The 20,668-nt window shown below is 42.5% G+C and overlaps 1 protein-coding gene across 2 annotated transcripts in view; it reads right to left on the bottom strand.

Moving 5' to 3' along the window:
- The window catches only part of LOC308091143 (rho GTPase-activating protein 26-like), a 154,896-nt gene that overhangs the window by 1,693 nt on the left and 132,535 nt on the right, over positions 1 to 20,668 (bottom strand). Inside the window, exons 21-23 of one of the 2 annotated variants that reach the window (XM_080436523.1) lie at positions 4,383 to 4,433; positions 3,661 to 3,771; positions 1,600 to 1,691 (exon numbers count right to left, since the gene is read on the bottom strand). In XM_080436523.1, the coding sequence (XP_080292649.1) occupies positions 1,600 to 1,691; positions 3,661 to 3,771; positions 4,383 to 4,433 (254 nt within the window). The remainder of the gene's footprint in view (positions 1 to 1,599; positions 1,692 to 3,660; positions 3,772 to 4,382; positions 4,434 to 20,668) is intronic. The other variant, XM_080436524.1, reaches the window with a different exon arrangement.

Below are 20,668 nucleotides of genomic sequence, written 5' to 3'. Positions count from 1 at the left end.
ATTTATGCTTTTGCTTTTTTGCTTTATTGTTACATTATTTGTACTTTTTCTGTAAAGCGCTTTGAGCTGCATTTCATGTCATGAAAGGCGCTATACAAATAAAGTTTATTATTATTATGAAATGTCTCTATAGAAGAGCAGGGAACCAGGGAGACAAAATACAACCAGCCGATTGTATAAGTTATATTGTATTAACATACTCTACCATTACAGACTGGACACGATAACATTTTATTCGTTAAAACCGTTACATAGTGCTGCTTTAAGTCAAATAAAAGGCTCTTAATCCACCACATGCTCTCAAATAAAGCCTTTTCCTAAACTTCCAGTTGCACTGAGGGCTGTAACGGCCCGTTTACGACCAGGATGCCACCGTTTGAGAATAGCTCATTTACAGAGACGGAACATAATCTAATTGTGTGTTTTATTACACAACGTTAAGGATGTCAAAATGCATTATAAAAGTCCTGATGTTGGTGAGGTTGAGTTAGAGAGGATTGTAAACCACACAGTGGCTTGTGTTGTTGTGGGCTCTCTCTCACATGACCCCGTTGATCCCTGGCTGTTACGGATCTAATCTGTCTTTATTTATAGACCACAAAGTCATGGCATCGTCGCTGTCGCGTGGAAACCACGTATGTCCAAGACCGTTCCTTTTTTTTTAATTATTATTTTAAAAACATAAAATAGTGAAAATAGCCGCTCTGCAAGCTCACAACGCGTCGCCTTGCGACGCGTTGTGAGCTTGCAGATCTGCTATTTTAACTACTTTCGTGCGACACTCTTGTATGATGGAGTAGAGCGTAGATTTACCAAAAGAACATGAAAAAGTTGAAATATGGAGATACAAGGTTTTGGACATAATGAGGTTTCCACCCGACAGAGACGACATCTACTCACTCTGCCACCATCACGTGCTTTGGCAAATTGATTAGTTTCTTTATTAAGCAGCCGTGTAATAAGCAGGATAATTGAAGGTGAAGTCGGTCATTGTTGATGAAATAAACCCCTTCAGGGTGACAGACGCTGTTTTGTTTTTTTTAAGGGCTTTTATGCCTTTATTGACAGGACAGTAGGCTGACAGGAAACGGGGAGAGAGAGAGAGATGGGGAGTGACACGCAGCAAAGGCCGCCGGGATCGGGACTCGAACCCGCGACGCGCTGTCATGGCTACACTGAGCCTAGGTGCCTGGACCGTTACGCCAGAGGTCCAGGCCAGGTTTTAATGGGTTAAAGGAGTAGATCCAAAACAGTAGATCACAAAGTGAGCTGGTAGATTGTGAAAACGCACTCCTCGATTATTTGATTATAACCAAAACAGTAACAGATACTGTAGAATAATTGCTCAGAAAATAATTGACAGCTCTGACTGAAACATGCTGACTATAAGAACCACAGTGACCACACACACACACACACACACACACACGGGCGCACGCGTCCCACGCGACCAGCGAAAAGGTCAAGAGAACAGATCCACGGTGCATTTTGTCTCTCTCCGCAGCCACTAATTATTGTGTTTATCTACAAACACGCGCCCACGCACTCTCGCTGCGCTTCCCTTCCTCCCTCGTGTCACGTGGGCTTGTTGCAACTCACCGTTCTCAAAGACGGTCCCGGCGATGAAGGACAGCTCAGAGTCGTGCTCTGCCTTGCAGGCATACAGGGCTCTCGCCTTCCTCCCTGCAATGCTGCACAGAGGAGAGAGAGAGAGAGAGAGAGAACATTTAGTAATTGAAAAGTCAGGGTAGATACAGTGGCTCTCAAACTTTTTCGAACCAAGGACACCCAAATGTATACAGTATATATTTGACCCCCATCTGAGAATGTTTTGTGCCAGGGACCCCCAGAAGAGAAGTTTGGTGATCAAGGTTTCCAAACATTTTCGATATTTCTCAAAGAAATACAAAAAAATTGCAGATCGTGACGCGCTGCGAGCTTGTAGATCTGCTATTTTTGAATAGCCAACATATAAATGGATAAAGTGGTTAAAATGACTGTGATGTTATTATGAACTACTTTTGATGCTTTTGCGAGAGAGATAGAGAGAATTTAATCATTGAAAAGACAGGGTATAGACCTTGAAACATTGAAACATTGTCCCTTGAAACATTGCGTCATTTATCCATCCAACGTCGGCCAAACCACAAGATGTGTGTCAAAGCCGCTCTGCCATAAATAGCCTCCCGAGACACGCTAACTTTCAAGTGCTTCCCCCCACTACTTCCGTTTGGCATTTGCAGTCATGTAAATAAGACCCACTGGAAATCAAATGAAGCCTATCTAAGCTTCACTGCTTTGGCAGAAATGGAGATTATAATAACCTTAACATTAAAAAAAAAAAAAAAGATAATTTAAACGTGATGAAAGATGACGGCTTCCTGTCACCACTTTTTTGCGAGGTGGAGTTACGGACTCTGTAGTGTGCAAAGAGCTGTGTGGCTTGAGAGACTATGCCATGTCGTCGCTGTCGGGCAGAAACCTCGTATCTCCATGTTAACTCATTCAGTGCCAATGAAATAAAAAAATAATTGTGAACTGTGCCAGCAATTTTTCAATTTTCTTAAACCTTTTTCAAGTTGTCACAGAATATTTATCTCGATCCCCTGATGGGTCTAATCACTGAGGGTTGCACTGTGTGGTTTCACAAATGTCAACGAGGTCATTGGACCTTGTTGACATTAATTGTCTGCCTTTAGAAAATAACATAATAACATTGAAAAATATTAAATAGTAAAAAAAAAAGTGCTCTGGAGCCGAGATACAGCCTTTTTCACTAATAAGTTAAACAAGAAGTGAATGCAGCAGCAAATCTTCAAATGATGATATCTTGGGTTCTGAACGTTTTTTTTTACATTTTTTTTCAAAAACACGTCAAACACGTCATTGGCACGTTGCGCCATTGCGGTGAAACACGTCAATGGCACTCAAGTAACTAGAGTGTCACACAAAGGTAGTGACAATAGCATATCTACAAGCTCACAAGTGAGCGTTGGTTAAGGTGATCATGCAACGCGTCAGTACTCATAGTACCAGCAGTGAGAGGATTCTGACTGGAGGAAAAAAACAAGTGCCAGAAGCAAACAGAGTTACCAAGGTCTATGGCAGTGCAGACACAGTGGAGCGTTCACTTTGTTCCATCCTTAGCTCTGGTACAGTACGTCGTCGTAACGCCTGAATTCTTTCCCACAGCCCGAGAGAGAGAAGCTATAGGCTATACGGAAAATAAATTTGCCAGTGGGGGGCACTGAGAAGCCACAAAATCTAAGCCAGTTGTTCCCAAACTTTTCGGGATCAGGGCCCACTTGAAGAGTTCGCAACGCACCACTGGCTGCCGTGCTAAGTGGTCAGATGGGTGGGCCTGCGTGTATTACTTATTTTAACTTCCAATTCATCACAATGAAAACAAATGTTTCCAACGTGTTAAAGAAAACACACCGTGACGTTTTGTTCTTACATACATAGTTTTTTGCCAATTATTTGGGGGCCCACCTGCGATAATCCTCACGGCCCACATGTTGAGGATCACTGTTTTAAACTATACTAGCCTGGCAAGGCCAGTTTTTTTTTTGCACTGGCAGGCTCGTCTGGGGGGGGCGTCACTGATCCGGGGGGGTTTTGGGGGGGTTGTTGAGAGGGGAGGACGGGGACGACACCCACCTGACCGGGGAGGAGTCACTGGAGGCTGACGAGGCGGGCTGGGGGCTGGAGGGGGCCGAGAACATCGGCCAAGAGGGGGAGCGCGGCGAGGTGGGGCTTGGAGCCGTCGCACTGACACACACACACACGCGCACACACACACACACACGCACACACACACACACACACACCCAGTGTAAACCATTGGTTCTCAAAGTGGGGTCCGGGGACCACCCCCAGGGGTCCTTGTGGGGGGGGGGGGGTTTCAGGGGGTCCCGAGCAAAAAGTAGTTAACATAGCATCACAATCATTTTAACCACTTTATCTATTTATATGTTGTTGGCTATTCAAAAATTGCAGATCTACAAGCTCACAGCGCCTCACTTCGTGCCGTGCTGCAAGCTTGTACATCTGCTATTTTTGAAAATGTATATCTTTTAATTTGAAAATGTTTGGATAAATTTAACAAAAATCTTTTGGGGGGTCCCCTGGCACAAAACATTTTCAAATCGGGGCCCACGGCCAAATACATATCAATATGGAAAAGTTTGAGAACCACTGGTGTAAATGTGCAGATATTATGCCAACATGCAGGTTCACGTGCGCACAGACGTGTTCTAACACACACACACACACACACACGTGAGTGAGTGACTGATACTCCATATTGTGTGGTTCATTGCATGTGTTAGTGGTAAAGCCAGTGTCATTCATCAGAAGGCTAAAAAGATGTCAGTTCTTACCTGGTAGGGATGCTGCTCGGTATGCTGGCACGACTCTTCTTCGGGTTCAACCTGCAATTATAGGGGGAAAAAAAACTATTAAACAAAATCAGGAAATTAACCACTTAAACCCCATATGGGGTAACCGGAGTCCCTCAGGGCTCAATACTAGCGTCTTTTCTGTTTTCTGTTATTGTGGGGGAAGCTTTCGCTGAAAATAGCCGATCGACAAGCTCACAACGTGTCGCAACTCTGTCGGGTGGAAACCCCATATGTCCAAAACTGTTACTTTCCAGGATTCAAATTCAAAAGTAGCAGATCTAAAGTACAAGCTTCGCGCAGCGTTTTGAGCTTGCGGATCTGCTACTTTTGATGCTTTTGTGTGACGCTGTAGTGTGATCAAGTAGGGCATTCATTTACGAAAAAACACAACAAGTTAAAATATGGGGATAAGAGGTTTCTGCTCGACAGCGACAACATAGTCATACCCAAGTAAAGTAAAATGACCTAAAAGGTACAGTACTATACTTGGGTTAAAAGTACTTATGGTTAAGAGTACTTTCCACCTCTGGAAACCAGTTGGGACGTGTCCCATGCTGGAAGGCTTACATGAGCGAGCAGGCTCACTCAGGAACCCAGTCTTGACCACAATAACAACCTTCTAATGATGAGTAATAGACATAACAGAGAAGATGGAGGCACACCAACAAAAAAGAACTCAAAGACTAAACAGAGAGATTCATTCAATTTCAGCCCAGGCTAGACGTGGGCTCTGCAGCCACTTAGCCAACCCGGTTAACTACATTTGTGCCTTGTGTGGGCTTGATGGTGGTTAGCTGCACAATCACTTTCACACTGGCACGTCCTTAACCCATAAAGACCTGAGGCCCATTCTTACAAATGCCTTCTAAATCAGTAGTTCTCACTTTTCTTTCGTGTCAAGGACCCCCCAACATTTTTTTAAATAAATGTAAATGTAAATGTAAATGTAAATATATATACATAAATAAATATGTATTGTAGCGACCCCGCAAAAGACCCCGCCGTAACTTGCTCCTCCAAGCGAGCTAGCTCTCTTGGCGTTGCTTGTTACCTGCCGGTCTCCAGCCCGGGCCCCGGAAATGTCGCGAAAATGTAAATGTTTTGTGCCAGGGACCCCCAGAAGAGATCACTTCAAAATGGTCGATACTTTTCAAAAATGTTCAAAAATAGCAGATGTACAAACTTGTATGTATATCTTGTATATATGCTATTTTTGAGAACAACTGTTCTAAACCAATGTTCTAAATTGATAAACATATGATGCTATACTGTACATAATAGCTAAAATCTAAAATGACACAGATGCTTTCCTCGGCTAAAGACAAGCAGACCAAAACATTGTCCTCCTGACATTCGGCAAAAAAAATCAGCTCTGCTATTTTCGTAAAGTTAATGTAGAGCGAAAACAGGACAGGGCTATAGTATAGAGCATGGGTTCCCAAACTTTTCAGCCCGCGACCCCAAAATAATGTGGCCATTGACTTGCGACCCCACCTAAATTTATGCACATAAACTTAAAATGTACTATTTGTAATCAGTTTTATAAATTTTTAGATTGTATTTCACAGAAGGAGCGAGTGCATTCTCCGGCAGCGGCAGCAGCCGCGGAACTGCCGCGGAACTGCCGGTGGAGGAGCGGCAGCTCCCGGCAGTGACTGCCGGCGGTGGAGCGGCAGCTGCCGGCGGAGCAGCGGAACTGCCGCGGAACTGCCGGTGGAGGAGCGGCAGTCGCGGAACTGCCGATGGAGGAGCCGCAGTCAACTTCTTTTTTCCGCCGATAAAGTATAGTTTTGGACCATGACGGAGGCGCGCCGACTCAGTAGACCTTGAGGCCAAGGAGTCGCGCCCGAGCGCCTCCAGGCGCGAGTGCCCGCGACGACCGGCCGATGGTCTACTAGTCGACTAAGCGCCGTCCGAGTTATGTACCGATAGGCACAGAATCGTAAATAATATTGGTGGGGACTGCGTTACACAAACGCAGCACACTCCCAAAGCTGGCGCCGCCGGCAGCTCCGCGGAAGCTCCGCCGGCAGCTCCGCGGAAGCTGCCGCTGCCGGAAAATGCACTCGCTGTCCCTCGTATTTCATCCATTCTGTTGAAAAAAAAAAAAAAAAAAAGAAAAAAAAGTATTTTATTACCCAAAATAATTTCGCGACCCCACAGTCAGTGGTCGCAACCCCAACTTTGGGAACCCCTGGTATAGAGTAGACTAGAGCCCTTGGTAATGCGGTCAACTAAGTACAGTGTGTGCTCTGGTGGCGCAGTGGTAAAGTAGCTGGCAGCTGCCCACCACCGCAGAGTCTGGGGGTTCGAATCCACCGTGGTGCATCCGGATTGGCCCATGTTCGGGGGAGCGGGGAAGCCGGGCGGGGACGGTGATACTTGTCATTAAACGTACTCCTACGGGTTGGCACCCAGGGAGTGTTGGGCGGGAGGAGTAGGACGAAGGCTTTACATCCTCCCGGTGGAGGCTCCTCACTGGCAGGTGAGGAGGTACTGTTGTCAGTAGGTTACAACAGCAGTGACAACACAGAAAAAAATGTGTGTGGGGAGAAATTGATTGGCATAGCAATTAAATTGGGGGGTAAAATGAAAGAAAATAAAACTAATTATAGGGTATAATAGAGAGGAGATGCCAATTGGAGAAATGTTGAAGGAAGTAGATGTTTGACTTGGCTGTTTCACATACAGTAGAACGTGTGTAATTGAAAATGTGGTATTTCCAAGCAATAACATGAGAGAGAGGGAATGCTTTATCATGGTTATTGGCACGGCTGTGCTGTGGCACAGGCCATGCGAAGCCAAGCCAGTCTGTTATTGCTTTTATAATAACACGCTTACCAAATATGGCAACTTGAGACATATTTCAATCAAAACAGTTTTTCAAGATCAATTTCATTACACGAATAAATTCGTATTTCTTTCCTGCACAAAATGCGGTTGCTATCCCCTATGACTACATGGACTCTCCTGAATATTAACAAACCTTTAAACTAGCTGTTGTAAATGTGAAATGAATCAATACTGAGCGACTGCAGGTCCTATAACAGTGGTTCTCAAACATTTTCATGTGAAGGACCCCCATTTTGAATGTATTGTGCTGCAGACCCTGACCCCGCCCATCTGAAAACATTTTCTGCCAGGAACCCCAGAAGAAAAGATTTGTGTTTTAAAAAATATTAAACGTTTTTTTCAAAAATAGCAGACAGATCTACAAGCTCACAACACAACACATCGCACCGCAACGCGTAGCCGAATATCCAAAGTATAAAATAAGGGTGAAAGTGGTTAAACTGATTTTGATTTTGATTAGTAACAAATAGGGCGTCCCCAGACCCTTACCTACAATGTTACTAGAAACTGTTTTACCATCGTTCTTTTAGTGTTTTTGGTCCCTCAGCTGACCCTGGTCAGCTGCCCTTAGGCCCTAAGGTAGAACGATATGTACCCACTAGCACGCTGCACCAGCATGCTGGTGGGCACATATCGTTCTAGCACGTATCGTTCTACTGGTCCGTTAGATATTCAGGTGCCTGCACTGCCTGGCCATGAATGCATGCAAAGCTCTATAAGTGAGCACCGGGACCTTGAACTGAACCCTGAAAATAACAGGAAGCCAGTGCAAAGAGGCCAGAACTGGAGTAATGCGACACCTTCTGCTGGAACAGTCTTGCAGCAGCATTTTGAATTCATTGGAGGCGGTCTAATGGACGTTTTATTGGGGCAAGGGTGTGTGCCCAGTGTCATGCTGTGCTATTTTCGGCATGCGACACCAATGCGCAACCAAGCATAACTCTGGCCGAACTTCATAGCCATAGCATATGGTTATTATACCACACCCATCAACCAATCAGGGTGCGTGATTTGACCAACATGTTTTCTAATCAGCGTATTATTTGTTGTTCGGCTGTTGTTGGATGATGTGGGACTGTAGCTAATGTTTCACTATTCAGTCTCTCTACACACATGGTACAAGTGGAGAGAGGGTTTGCCAGCTCATTCCTGCTAGCAATGGACAGTGTCTTCATCCATTGGAATGTGTGGATGGACCAATAAGTCCCCAGGGCCGCAGAGGATTATTGAAGAGACGGTAGCTTGGTGGCCAAATCTGGAATTGCAAGACTTCCACATTTTAGAACGCTACTGCGCATGCTTCTGTCGCCTATCGGTCGCTCTATCGGCTTCAACGTTGGAGCCGATCCAGGAAGAAGAGGGTACTTTCGGGTGCTTCATGCGCTGGTGAGCAACTTTCATTGAAATGAATAGGTGTGGGTGGGGCTGTCCGTTTCTCTAGATATATTACAACTCTATGGGATGTAGAAGATCTAGTAGTAGATGTAGATGTAGTAGATCTACTACATCTACTAGATGTAAAAAAAAAAATAGTGGCATGAATGTAGATCTGCTTCTTTTGATGCTTTTGTGTCACACTGTAGTGTGATCAAGAAGGGCGTTAACTCTTACCCTGCCAGAGTTTTTTCAGAACAGTCTGTAGCCTCTGCCAGGGTTTTGACCGATTTTGGTACCTTTTCGCATAGCCACAAAATATTGTTCTCAAGTATGATTGATCCCCAGAAAATTTCTAATCACAGATGAGATTCAGGTGTGGTTTCACAAATGTCAACGAGGTCAATTTGACCTTGTTGTCATGTGTTGTTTGATGTTTGAAAATAGCTCAAAACCAGTAGTTTCAAACCAAAAAACATTGTGAATTGTTTGTCCGTTTCAATTTTAACATTGAAGTGGATGGAGCAGCAAATCTTTGGAAATTGTTATCTCCTTATTCGTTTGGAATATCGAAAAGGTGTCAATACTAAATAATTAGAGAATCTTTTTAGAATTTTTTTTTTTGCAGTTCTAGAGTTAATTTACAAAAAAACACAAAAAGTCAAAATATGGAGATAAGAGGTTTCTGCCCGACAGCAACGATACACCGTCCTGTATGTATATCTTTATTCGTTCTATTTAACTTGTTTTCTATCTCTTTTCCTTTGCTCTCCCTCTACCTCTATCCTCTCTCTCCTCACGGAATACTTCAAAACAACACGAAAAAGACACACAAAAAAACACCTTCACAACTGTGATGTGACAAATAAAACAAGTTTGTGCCCACTATTACATTACATTACAGTCATTTAGCAGACGCTTTTATCCAAAGCGACTTACAATAAGTGCATTCAACATAGGTAGGGAACGAAAACTACTAATCACCAGAAGTATTAAGTGCATTTTCTGCAAAAACAAGCAACCAAGAGTATACCTAGCGCTAAGGTAAAAGTGCAATATATCAGCTACCTATTTTCCTTAAACAGATGAGACAACAATAGCAAAATCAAATGAGCAGGAGCTAAAACAAATAAGTGTATCGACTAAACAAGATCCAATAAAACAGTACAACAATAACACAAGCGTTCGTACAACTAGTTAACAACAAGTAGGCCAGGCAGAGAGGATGGGTAGTGTTTCCTGAAGAGGTGGGTTTTCAGCCTGCGGCGAAAGATGGGCAGTGACTCTGCTGTCCTGACATCAGTGGGAAGTTCATTCCACCACTGTGGGGCCAGAACAGAAAAAAGTCGTGACCGTGTGGACCGGCCAGAAGGACCCTTGAGTGACGAGGCAATCAGTCGCCCCGAGGTGGCAGACCGAAGTGGTCGGGCAGGGGTGTAGGCATCGACCATAGCCCGGAGGTAAGAAGGAGCTGTTCCTTTCACTGCCCTATAGGCTAGCACCAGGGTTTTAAACTGGATGCGAGCCGCTACGGGGAGCCAGTGTAGAGAACGGAGAACTATTCAACTTGACTGGCAGAATGCAGAGCCCAGCCTTGCCCTGTCTCTTGTCAGTGATGTACGCACGTTCGTTCCGGTTGCCATGGCAGCCTGGTTGAACCCGCTCACATTGACTCCCACATGGAGGCCTTTGATGTCCACGGCATAATCGGGTTGCCGCCCTCTTGGAGCAAAAAAAGAAAACGTAAAAAAAAAAAAAAAACACGGTGACACTCTGCACGGCAATGACCAACCACTGCCATTTTCACATTGTTGATAAATCGTCGGGTGGAAACCTTATATGTCCAAAACTGTAAAGGTAGGGTGAGTGATTTTCTTTGGTTTCTGATAGTACTCATTGCTATAGAGTGTTTGTTCAGTAACAGGGATTCCCTTGTCTCTCCAGCTCTTTATTAAACAGAAAATGCATTTTCAGGTCGGTATACCAATTTTATCCAATCAGGATAGAGAACTCAGACAGGATATAGATTACAACAAGTGAAATTGGAAGGGATGACACAAAGAAATGAGCAGACAAAATTGGAACTGGAACTAAATAAAAAATTAAGCTGATAAATAGGTACTCTCCTGATTGGCAGAAATGTTGTCACCTACCTGAAAATATAGTTTATGTAATATGGTCATTAAAGAGCTGGAGAGAAACCTGTTACTGAACAAACACTCTATAGCAATGGTTACTATAGGGAATATAGTGCTTTAAACAATTAACAAAGAACTTTTTGTTTTAACCAAAAAATATCACTTACCCTACCTACGCGTAGCTAATTATCTTCCTACATTTTGACTATTTTGATTATTTTTCATGACTGGAAAACTGGAACAATTCTTCAATTATATTTTTTTTCCAGGATGCGTGGGAACACTGTGTTAGCTTAAAAGGCTAACAAACTCTTTATTGGTTTACAAATGAAGAGGTAAATAATGAAGAGTGTGTGTTTGGTTGAGTTTACAGCGCTCGCAGGCCACTTCCTCTCTCTGTTGCCTTAATTAAATTGATCCCGCCTTCATTTCCTCTGCCAGATAGGTCATCAATCCACGCCACATCAGTCCATTATGCACACCCACTCTCTCTCTCACACACACACACACACACACACACACACACACACACACACACACACACACGTGACAGATGCAGTATGTTGACAGTGTGCTCCTGCCAAAGGTAATAGAAACTGTCTGATGATGCACAGTGCACACAAAGTACCCTCATTTTTTTACTTTGCGATTTTCCTTTGTTAGAATACATGTTAAATAGCTATATATTGTGATCCAGCTCTTTAATAAACAGAAATTGCATTTTCAGGTTGGGATACCAATTTTATCCAATTAGTAGAGAGAGCTCACACAGGATACAGGATGAACAAGTGAAATTGGAAGTGATGACACAAAGAAATGAACAGACAAAATTGGAACTGTAACACTATAAAGCTGATAAATGGGTACTCTCTCCCGATTGGCTGAAATTTGGCAACCCACCTGAAAATGTATTTTCTGTTTATTAAAGAGTGGCGAGACACAGAGACCCCTGTTACTGAACAAACACTCTATAGCAATGCTTACTATCAGAATATAGTGCTTTAACCTTTTAATAACAAACTTACCATACCTTTAAGTAAAGGTAGCCTACTCATTGTGCAGAATGCACAAATGTTTTTAAATATATGCACATTGTTCAAAAAAATAGCAGCTACAAGCTCACAATTCGTAGCGATGCGACGCATTGTGAGCTTGTAGATCTGTTTTGGACATAGGTTTCCCCTCGACAGCGACGATACGAGGTATTTGAGGAATAGTCTTTTATAGTCACTGGATAACAAAATCCATTGTAAATGAACCAAAAGGTTATCTGCATCTGAATTAGACATACAATGTGTTTTGTAACAATAGTCTATATCTGCAAAGTAACTAGTAATACAAGTTTTTTAATAATTGTAGTGGAGTAAAAAGTAAAATATATAAAGATATATATAAATAAAGTAAAATATAATATAACATATTGAAAAATAGAAACACAAACAAAGTGACGCATCGCGACACGTTGTGAGCTTGTAGATCGTCTTTTTTCACGTATTTAATTGTTTATGTCCATGAGAACCTGAGGGGTATAGGCAGCATCCTGGTGAGGAAATGCCACCAAGGGTACTGGTGAGGACCACCGAGCCCTGCTACAAGTGGTGGAAAAAGTACTCAATTTATTTACTTAAGTAAAAGTATCAATACTGCAATGTAGAAATACTCTGTTACAAGTAAAAGTCCGGAATTCCAAATGTACTTGAGTAAAAGTACTTACTTAAAGTACCAAAAGTAAAAGTACTCATTGTGCAGAATGTCCCGTTTCAAGTTTTCAAATGTATAAAAATCTTTTGAAAATAGCAGATCTACAAGCTCACAATGCGTCGCATCGTGACGCATTGTGAGCTTGTAGATCTGCTATTTTCAAATGGCTGTATATAGGGCTGAAGTGGTTAATGTATGTTTTGTAATAATAATCCAAATCTAAAAAGTAACTAGTGACTCAAGTTTTCAAATAAATGTAGTGGAGTAAAAATACAATATTTGGTTCCGAGATGTAGTGGAGTAGAAGTAAAAGTATTGGAAATTGGGATTACTCAAGTAAAATACAAATACCTCAAAATTGTACTTAAGTACAGTAGTTAAGTAAATGTACTTAGTTACTTTCCACCACTGCCCGCTACAAGTCCCAGCAGTCTAGTTATCAGCCCGGCTGTCAACCACAACCGCGTGGGGGTCAGCATGCGTGCTCCAAGGGTCAAAGTACTCTCTGCTGGAACTGTTGCCCCCCCGAGTTTTCCACCCGACAGCGACGAGGTATTGTGGAATAGTCAGTGGTGGAAAAAGTACTCAAATGTTTTACTAAAGTACAGTAAAAGTATCCATACTGCAATGTAAAAGTCCGTAATTCAAAACGTTATTTAAATTTACTAGAAAGTACTCATTGTGCAGAATGTCCCATTTGACAAGTTCAAAATGTATAAAAATCTTTTGAAAATAGCAGATCTACAAGCTCACAGAATTGTAGTGGAGTAAAAGTACAATATGTGCCTCTGATATTTAGTGGAGTAGAAGTAATGAAAATGGGAAATACTCCAGTAGAGTAAAAATTCCTCAAAAGTGTACAGTACTTAAGTAAATGTACTTAGTTACACCACTGGGAATGGTCTTTTATAGTCGTGGCACTATCAGCGGTGGCACTGAATAACACGGAATCCATTGTAAAATGAACCAAAAGGTTATCTGCCTCTGAATTAGTAATGGTGTTACACATGGAGATACAAGGTTTCTGCCCGACAGCAACGATATGTGGTTGCAGGGTTAACAGCTTGTCCTATTAAAGCTTTATACACCACCTGCGACTGAGGCGCGTCGTCTGAAGCGGACTTGAGCCACGAGAGGCACCGCCGAGCGAGCTTAGGTGAGCGAGTCACCGTGCCGAAAGTCGCGAAGTCCGACTCAGTGCCGTCCGAGTTATGTCCCGACAGGGACAGAATCATAAATCATGTTTTAGGGTGAGCGTTCGGCACAACTGCCAATCAAAGTAATTACTGGCCAATCACACCGTGTCTTTTAAAAAATATATTTATCGTTTGGCTTTTATGCCTTCATTGATAGGAGAGGACAGTAGGCTGACAGGAAATGGGGAGAGAGATGGGGGGGTGACATGCAGCAAAGGCCGGCGGTATCGGGACTCGAACCCGCAACGCACTGTCGGGCTACTTTGGAGCCTAGGTGCCTCGACCGCTACGGCAGCGGTCCAGGCCATCACAACGCGTCTTTTCCGGGACGTGTCACAACACTGCCGACTGTCTGTCCTATCTGTCTATCCTATCTGTCTATCCTATCTGTCTATCCTATCTGTCTATCCTATCTGTCTATCCTATCTGTCTATCCTATCTGTCTATCCTATCTGTCTATCCTATCTGTCTATCCTATCTGTCAATCCTATCTGTCAATCCTATCTGTCAATCCTATCTGTCTATCCTATCTGTCTATCCTATCTGTCTATCCTATCTGTCTATCCTATCTGTCTATCCTATCTGTCTATCCTATCTGTCTATCCTATCTGTCTATCCTATCTGTCTATCCTATCTGTCAATCCTATCTGTCAATCCTATCTGTCTATCCTATCTGTCTATCCTATCTGTCTATCCGCGTCACGTCCAGGTGGTGAAGCGTGTGCCAGGAGGTGTACTTTTACATCAAGCTGCCTCACGCTACAGAAACAGGACATAGGCTCCTAACCTATTGGCCACATGGCTCAGGGACTGTTGGTTCCCAAGGCGACTTACTGCTTCAACCATTGATGGAAAATGAGGGAGGGAGCGAGGGAGAACATTATTAGGTGATAATATGAGCAAGAAATGTGAAGGTAGGATGGAAGGCATGCTATTAATGTGCACCTGTAGTACATCAAAGACAGGGAAACATGAAAGGGGAACTAGAGGGGAAACAGAATATGTAGCAACGGGGAAACGGCACCACATACACGCACACGCACGCACGCACGCACGCACGCACAAACGTCACCAACAGTATGTCGCAAATGTGTTAGGAGAATATTTCTGACAAATCTTTCAGACCTTGGTTACATGTTTTGTGTTGATTTTCCTCCCCTCTCGCCTGCAGTCAATTGCTTTGGATTGTTATTCGGTTTTAGAACAGAGTCTCTCAGTTTCTCACTGGAGAATAACTCCACATGACGTCCCGTACTGTGGATTGTGACCAGTAAAGTGGGTCACAGCAGGGGGTAAGAAATGTCTTTTTGAATGTAGATGCAAGCATACACTTTGGGTAGAAAATTGCATGCATACTCCTCCTTGGGTAATTGTAATTGCTTGGCACAATTTTAAGGCAAGCTTTAAATTGTTTGACCCATTAAAACTGGGAAAGCATCAGTGTCATTTTAGATTTTAGCTACATTATATATAGCAACCTACGTTTTTCAGAAAACTCTTAGAACAGCCTCCTGGCTCAAAAAATCTTTCAGATGGGGCGGGGGGGGGGGGGCGTGGCCAAATACATATCAATTTGGGGGTCCTCCTTGGCACAAAAAAAAGACAGCTACTGATTTAGAGGGCATTTTGTAGAATCGGCCTCGGGTCTTAACTCATTCGGTGCCAATAACTAAAGAATGGGGACCCGCTTTTTCCCCCCCGCGGAAGCAGAGAGAAAACCTCTGTTTTATCAACGGTCGGGGGATCGGTCATACTTGAGATAAATATTATGTGACTACTTGAAAAGGGAAGAAAAATGAAACATCGCTGGCACTATTGGCAATTATGTATTTGTTTACTTGGCACTGATGTGCGAAGGCAAGCTTACAATTGTAATACATTTATTTTCAATACAATTCCATGCGCTATTCACGACAGCATTCACAGAGAGACGAGAGGTGGACAATGTTTACCTTTTCAGCGCAGTACAAAGGTTGGAAGGTCAAGTCTAGCCAGAAACCAAGGTGAGTCATGAACTACTGTATAGGGAGACGCATACGCTGAACTTTTACTCTCTCTCTCTGCTTTCTTTTAATTTTCGTCTTGCTTTTTGTAATCTTCTGAGCAGACCCACTTCCATCTGCCTTTTTTGTCAGCTTTCACAGAATTGCTAGAAAGGCCGCCCAAAATGTCATGTTCACGTGTCAAAGCCAACCAGAGGCATTTTCATGCAGGTGCTGAAAAAGGCATTGAGGGCGTTCCGCTAGCTGTTCTCTCCCGGACCCAAACATGTGGCCAGTGGTGGAACAAGTACACATTTTTTTTTACTTAAGTAAAAGTATCAATACTGCAATGTAGAAACACTCTGTTACAAGTGATAGTTTTGAGTGATAGTCAAAATGTACTTGAGTAAAAGTACAAAAGTATTGGTATCAAAATGTACTTAAAGTACCAAAAGTAGAAAGTACTCAATATGCAGAATGTCCCATTTCACAAGTTTTCAAATGTATAAAATTAAAATTTGTACAAATATTTTGAAAATAACAAATCTACAAGCTCACAATACGTTGCATCGCGATGCATTGTGAGCTTGTAGATCGGCTATTTTCAAATGGCCTGAAATGTGTATAGGGTTAATGTATGTTTTGTAATAATAATCAAAATCTACAAAGTAACTAGTAACTAAAGTTTTCAAATAATTGTAGTGGAGTAAAAGTACAATATTTGCCTCTGAGATGTAAGGAGTAGAAGTAAAAGTACGGAAAATTGGAAATACTCCAGTAAAGTAAAAGTACCTTTAGTAAGTAAATACTTGAGTAAATGCACTTAGTTACTTTACACCACTGCACGTGGCACTGCAAAACCAACAACTGTTGAAATCTAAGTCGTACGGTCGAAAATAACTTCCACCGTTATGGGAATGCAGCGTGCGTGATTTTGGAGGCACTGGTCGTTAACCCCTGACCTCTATAATATGCCAGTGGTTCTCAGAGCGGGGTCTGGCTATCCAGCTAAACTGTTGATAGTTAGGAACCAAAATGGTCCTTTACAGATCTGTTGCCACGCTACAAGCTTGAACATCTGCTATTTTCTAAAAGTGTTTGAATTTTTTTCTATACTTTTGAAAAAAAACACAAATCTTCTCCTCTGGGGGTCCCTGGCACAAAATATTTTGAGCTACACACACACACGCACACGCAACACTGAACTTTAGCTTAGTGTCATTATTTCTTCCCCTTCCCATCCCCAGTGTTTCATTAATGCGAGAACAATGGCTTCTATTCCAGTCTGCTAACTTTCCCGTAAGAGAAAGAGAGCTGTAGTTTCTATATTAGCCTGGAATCCCCATCAAGGGAACTGTTCACAGCCCAACAATGAGACCAATGAGTGAGTTGACGGAAATGGTGCCATCTTATAATGAGCATTTAGTGAGGACCAATCATATGAAGATAAGGTTGAAAATGGGTGAAAATGTGCCCCTTTATAAGTGTCAACGCCAAACTCAATGTTTGACTATTTTACAGCCTGCAGTAGAATGACACAGCAGTTCCCATATTTATTTCAGGAATATGCCATTGGTCTAGGAATGTGTCCCGTGTTTAAAGTGTGTGCAGTTGTGAGTGGAATGCTTCTGCGTGTCGTCCAGGATTCCTCTGTGTGCCGAGTCTGTTTTCTGTCAAACTTTAACCACAGGTCTAGAGGATCGTTCCGTCGCCAGTTGACCTAAAAAGGACCCGAGAATAGAGCTGTACCGATACCATTTTTTCCCCTTCCCGACACCGATTCTGGTACACATAACTCGCGTGACGTTTGATACCGAGTACCGAGTGTGTAATGAAAAAAAGTCTAAGACACTGGTTCTCGAAGTGGGGTCAAGGGACCCTCAGGGTTACTTGAGGGGGTTCCAAATGAATGGGGTTCCAGTGTTACAGGTCTGTAACAGTGAGAGTGTACAAACATTATAATGTTCTTATTTTGATCATAAGTCTCCAGGTTTTCCTCATAATATGTATGACACTGATTTACTATGACACTATGGCACTATGGGACAGTGGTTCTCTAACTTTTTATTTCCAAGGACCCCCATAACTCTGAGAGTGCACTGTAAATTCCATTTACAGACCTGTTACAGACCTGTTACAGACCTGTAAAGGTCATTTAAGGCTATAGCTCTTTATGTGTTTCGGGTAATATTGTCCACTTATTTGTATATGTCCATGACAAAAATAGAATTTTGACAAAAATGTCCACCACAAGCCAACATGGCGATGACCCCCACCCCCAGTGAGGGACAAAGTAAAGTAGACTCCTTCCTCCTGAATGTTCTTTTCACTCTCAGAGAATAATAAAAAAAAGCAGATGGTATTATAATTATCCTTGCAGAGAGCAAATCATACTCTCCCACTTGAGGCTGCTCGTGTGGCGACCTGCAGCAGGTTGAAGCATGCTACTCTCTGCTCGTTTCTACTACTTTGGCCTTGGTAAACACCACTCGACATCGCAACTAATAGACGTGTTTTTCCTCCTCAGGCTGCAGTGGAATCGGCATACTTTTAGATTTCACTTTCAAACATTTTGGGTGTCATTTTAACATCTACTCAGACTTTTGTGAGCACCCCAGACAGTGTTTAAGTTGCTTGATTCAGTATTTTGATGTGATATTCATATTATCAGACACTCCCCCCTCCTATACAAACCCAATTAAACTCCATTACAACCATGTTAGATTAATTGAAAACACCCGTCCTTGGTTCCGGTGACTGATATTGTCCTTCTAATACGTGAGGGGGTCGTATGTTTATAACTTTTTTCTTTTATATTCTGAAAATTAAAAGTGAATAAAATAAAAGGAATTTCAACTGTTTGGGGGTGCTCACAAAAGCTGTTAGATGTTAAAATGACCCCAAACATGTTTGAAAGTGAAATATCCCTTTAAATCGGTGGTTCTCAAACCTTTTCAGGGACCCCTAAGATATGAAAATATTTGGTGCCTGATGGAACCCCCTCAAGTACCCCTGGGGGTGCCCAGACCCAACTAACCCAAACAACCCATTGGGGGACAAAACAGGAATATGTTTTCGGAAAAAACTTTTGTCAGGAAAAAAACAAAAACGCAATAAAACGCTGGTTCTGGCAAACACCTGGCAGCCTCTACAGAAAAAGGTTGATGATCGGCACACTAATGTCAGTCATCTCCACACGATTACAGACCAGGGATGTCTCATGTCTGTGTTGTGGCATTTACTGAAACCTGTATGTCTTGACACGGAGGCCAACTCGTCCCTGACTCCATGGATGTTTGTTGTTGGCTTTAATTTGCAGTCGTACTCGATTAGATCGGTTACAGGCAGGTGGTGTCTGCTGGCGTAGGATGTATAAACAACAGATGGTGCGGCAGTGGCACTGGACCAGAGTGACTGAGTGTCTGACATAGAAATGCTGCCTGTCTCCCTAAGGCTATTTAACTTCCAGAGGGAATTCCCCTGGGTGGTTCATCACTGTGGTGCATCATAAAGTAAGGCAAATGCAAAATGTGAAGCCGACATTATGGGATGAAAGAAAACGATAGTAAGGCACTCTTCACAATGTATAACAGCAAAAGAAAATTGCAAGTTAAAGCGGCACTACTGTATGTAATTTTATGAATAAAATGTAATGTTAACTCATTCAGTGCCATTGACGTGTAACGCGTAATTTGTTTTCCAAAGCCCAGAGTGCCAAAAACACGTAACACGTCCAAACCATGTTTTCAGTGTTCAAGCTAGATGGCGCTGTTCCTCAACCTATGAGTGATCCTATGACTTCTGGAGAAGAGTAGATCGGGAAATAATGTGATCACAACAAACCCAGCCCTGTCCGATCTAATGTTAAAGGATTTAGAACCTTTTGAACCACAGAGCAGCTCCCAACGGTTGTATCTTTCACTAGTCAGTAGAATGCTGCAGCTATCCTCTTTCTCTGATTTCTCGACAGTATCGTACAGTACATTGAAAGTTATCATAAATAAACTCCATTCTCATCTCTCTTGGGGCCTCCCAACATGATTTCAGCTTTGAGGCATCGTTGTAAAGTTGTTATCAGGATGTCACATGTCCCACACATGCTGCGGAAAGAAACTTAGACTTACTGTATGTTGGCTGGATATGGATATTTATAAAGCGGTCGCGGTCACGGGATCCCCCCACTTAAATCATCTGACCACCATGTTTTTCTATGGTCTTCTAACCACACATATATAGTAAGCCTTTGGGAGGAGAGGGGAAGATGCTTTTAGAAATTTGGGCTGAGGACAGTTTGGCTTGGGCCCCCTCAGGGGTATTTGGCCCCCTCAGGGGTATTTGGCTCCGCCCCCTCAGGGAAATTTGGCTTGCATGGTGCAGTGTCAAGTTCAACCACATAGTACACAAAAAGGTTGATTTACTGGCATCAGGGCCCACTTGAAAATCTTGAACGTGTCCGCTACGTGGTCATATGGGGTGGACCGCCTTGGCTAGAAACAAAGGAGCAGATGAGTGTATGGGTTTATTTGTTTTCTTCATATTCTTTTTTTTTTCTACAAAAAGGGATCTAGAAATAACTGCATCTGCCTCCTGTGTCTGTGTCTAGGACGTTCTCATCCAATAAAGATATTTCTTGACATTTTAAAAGGCTGTACAGAGCTATTGTGCAATTTCTCGACAATTATTTTCTCATTGACATAAAAATCGAAGTGCAAGATAAGAAAAAAAAAGCATTTCTATCAGGGAGCTACAGTATTCTCAAATAGCAGTGGTGGAAAAAGTACTCAAATATTTTACTTAAGTAAAAGTATCAATACTGCAATCTAGAATTACTATGGTAATCAAAATTTTATTGAGTAAAAGTACAAAAGTATTGGTATCAAAATGTACTTATGCAGCAAGGTATCATTATGTATAAAATGTATTAAAGCCTTTTGAAAATAGCAGATCTACAAGCTCACAACACGTCGCATTGCGCCAAAGTTTAAATAGGGCTGAAGTGGTTAACGTATTTTTTGTAATAA

The sequence above is a fragment of the Gymnoscopelus braueri genome, assembly GCF_963280865.1.
Source record: "Gymnoscopelus braueri genome assembly, chromosome: 8".
In the NCBI taxonomy this organism is placed as follows: Eukaryota; Metazoa; Chordata; class Actinopteri; order Myctophiformes; family Myctophidae; genus Gymnoscopelus; species Gymnoscopelus braueri.
The sequence above is the reverse complement of the archived record's forward strand: the minus strand, read 5'-3'. Positions and strand labels throughout refer to the sequence as shown.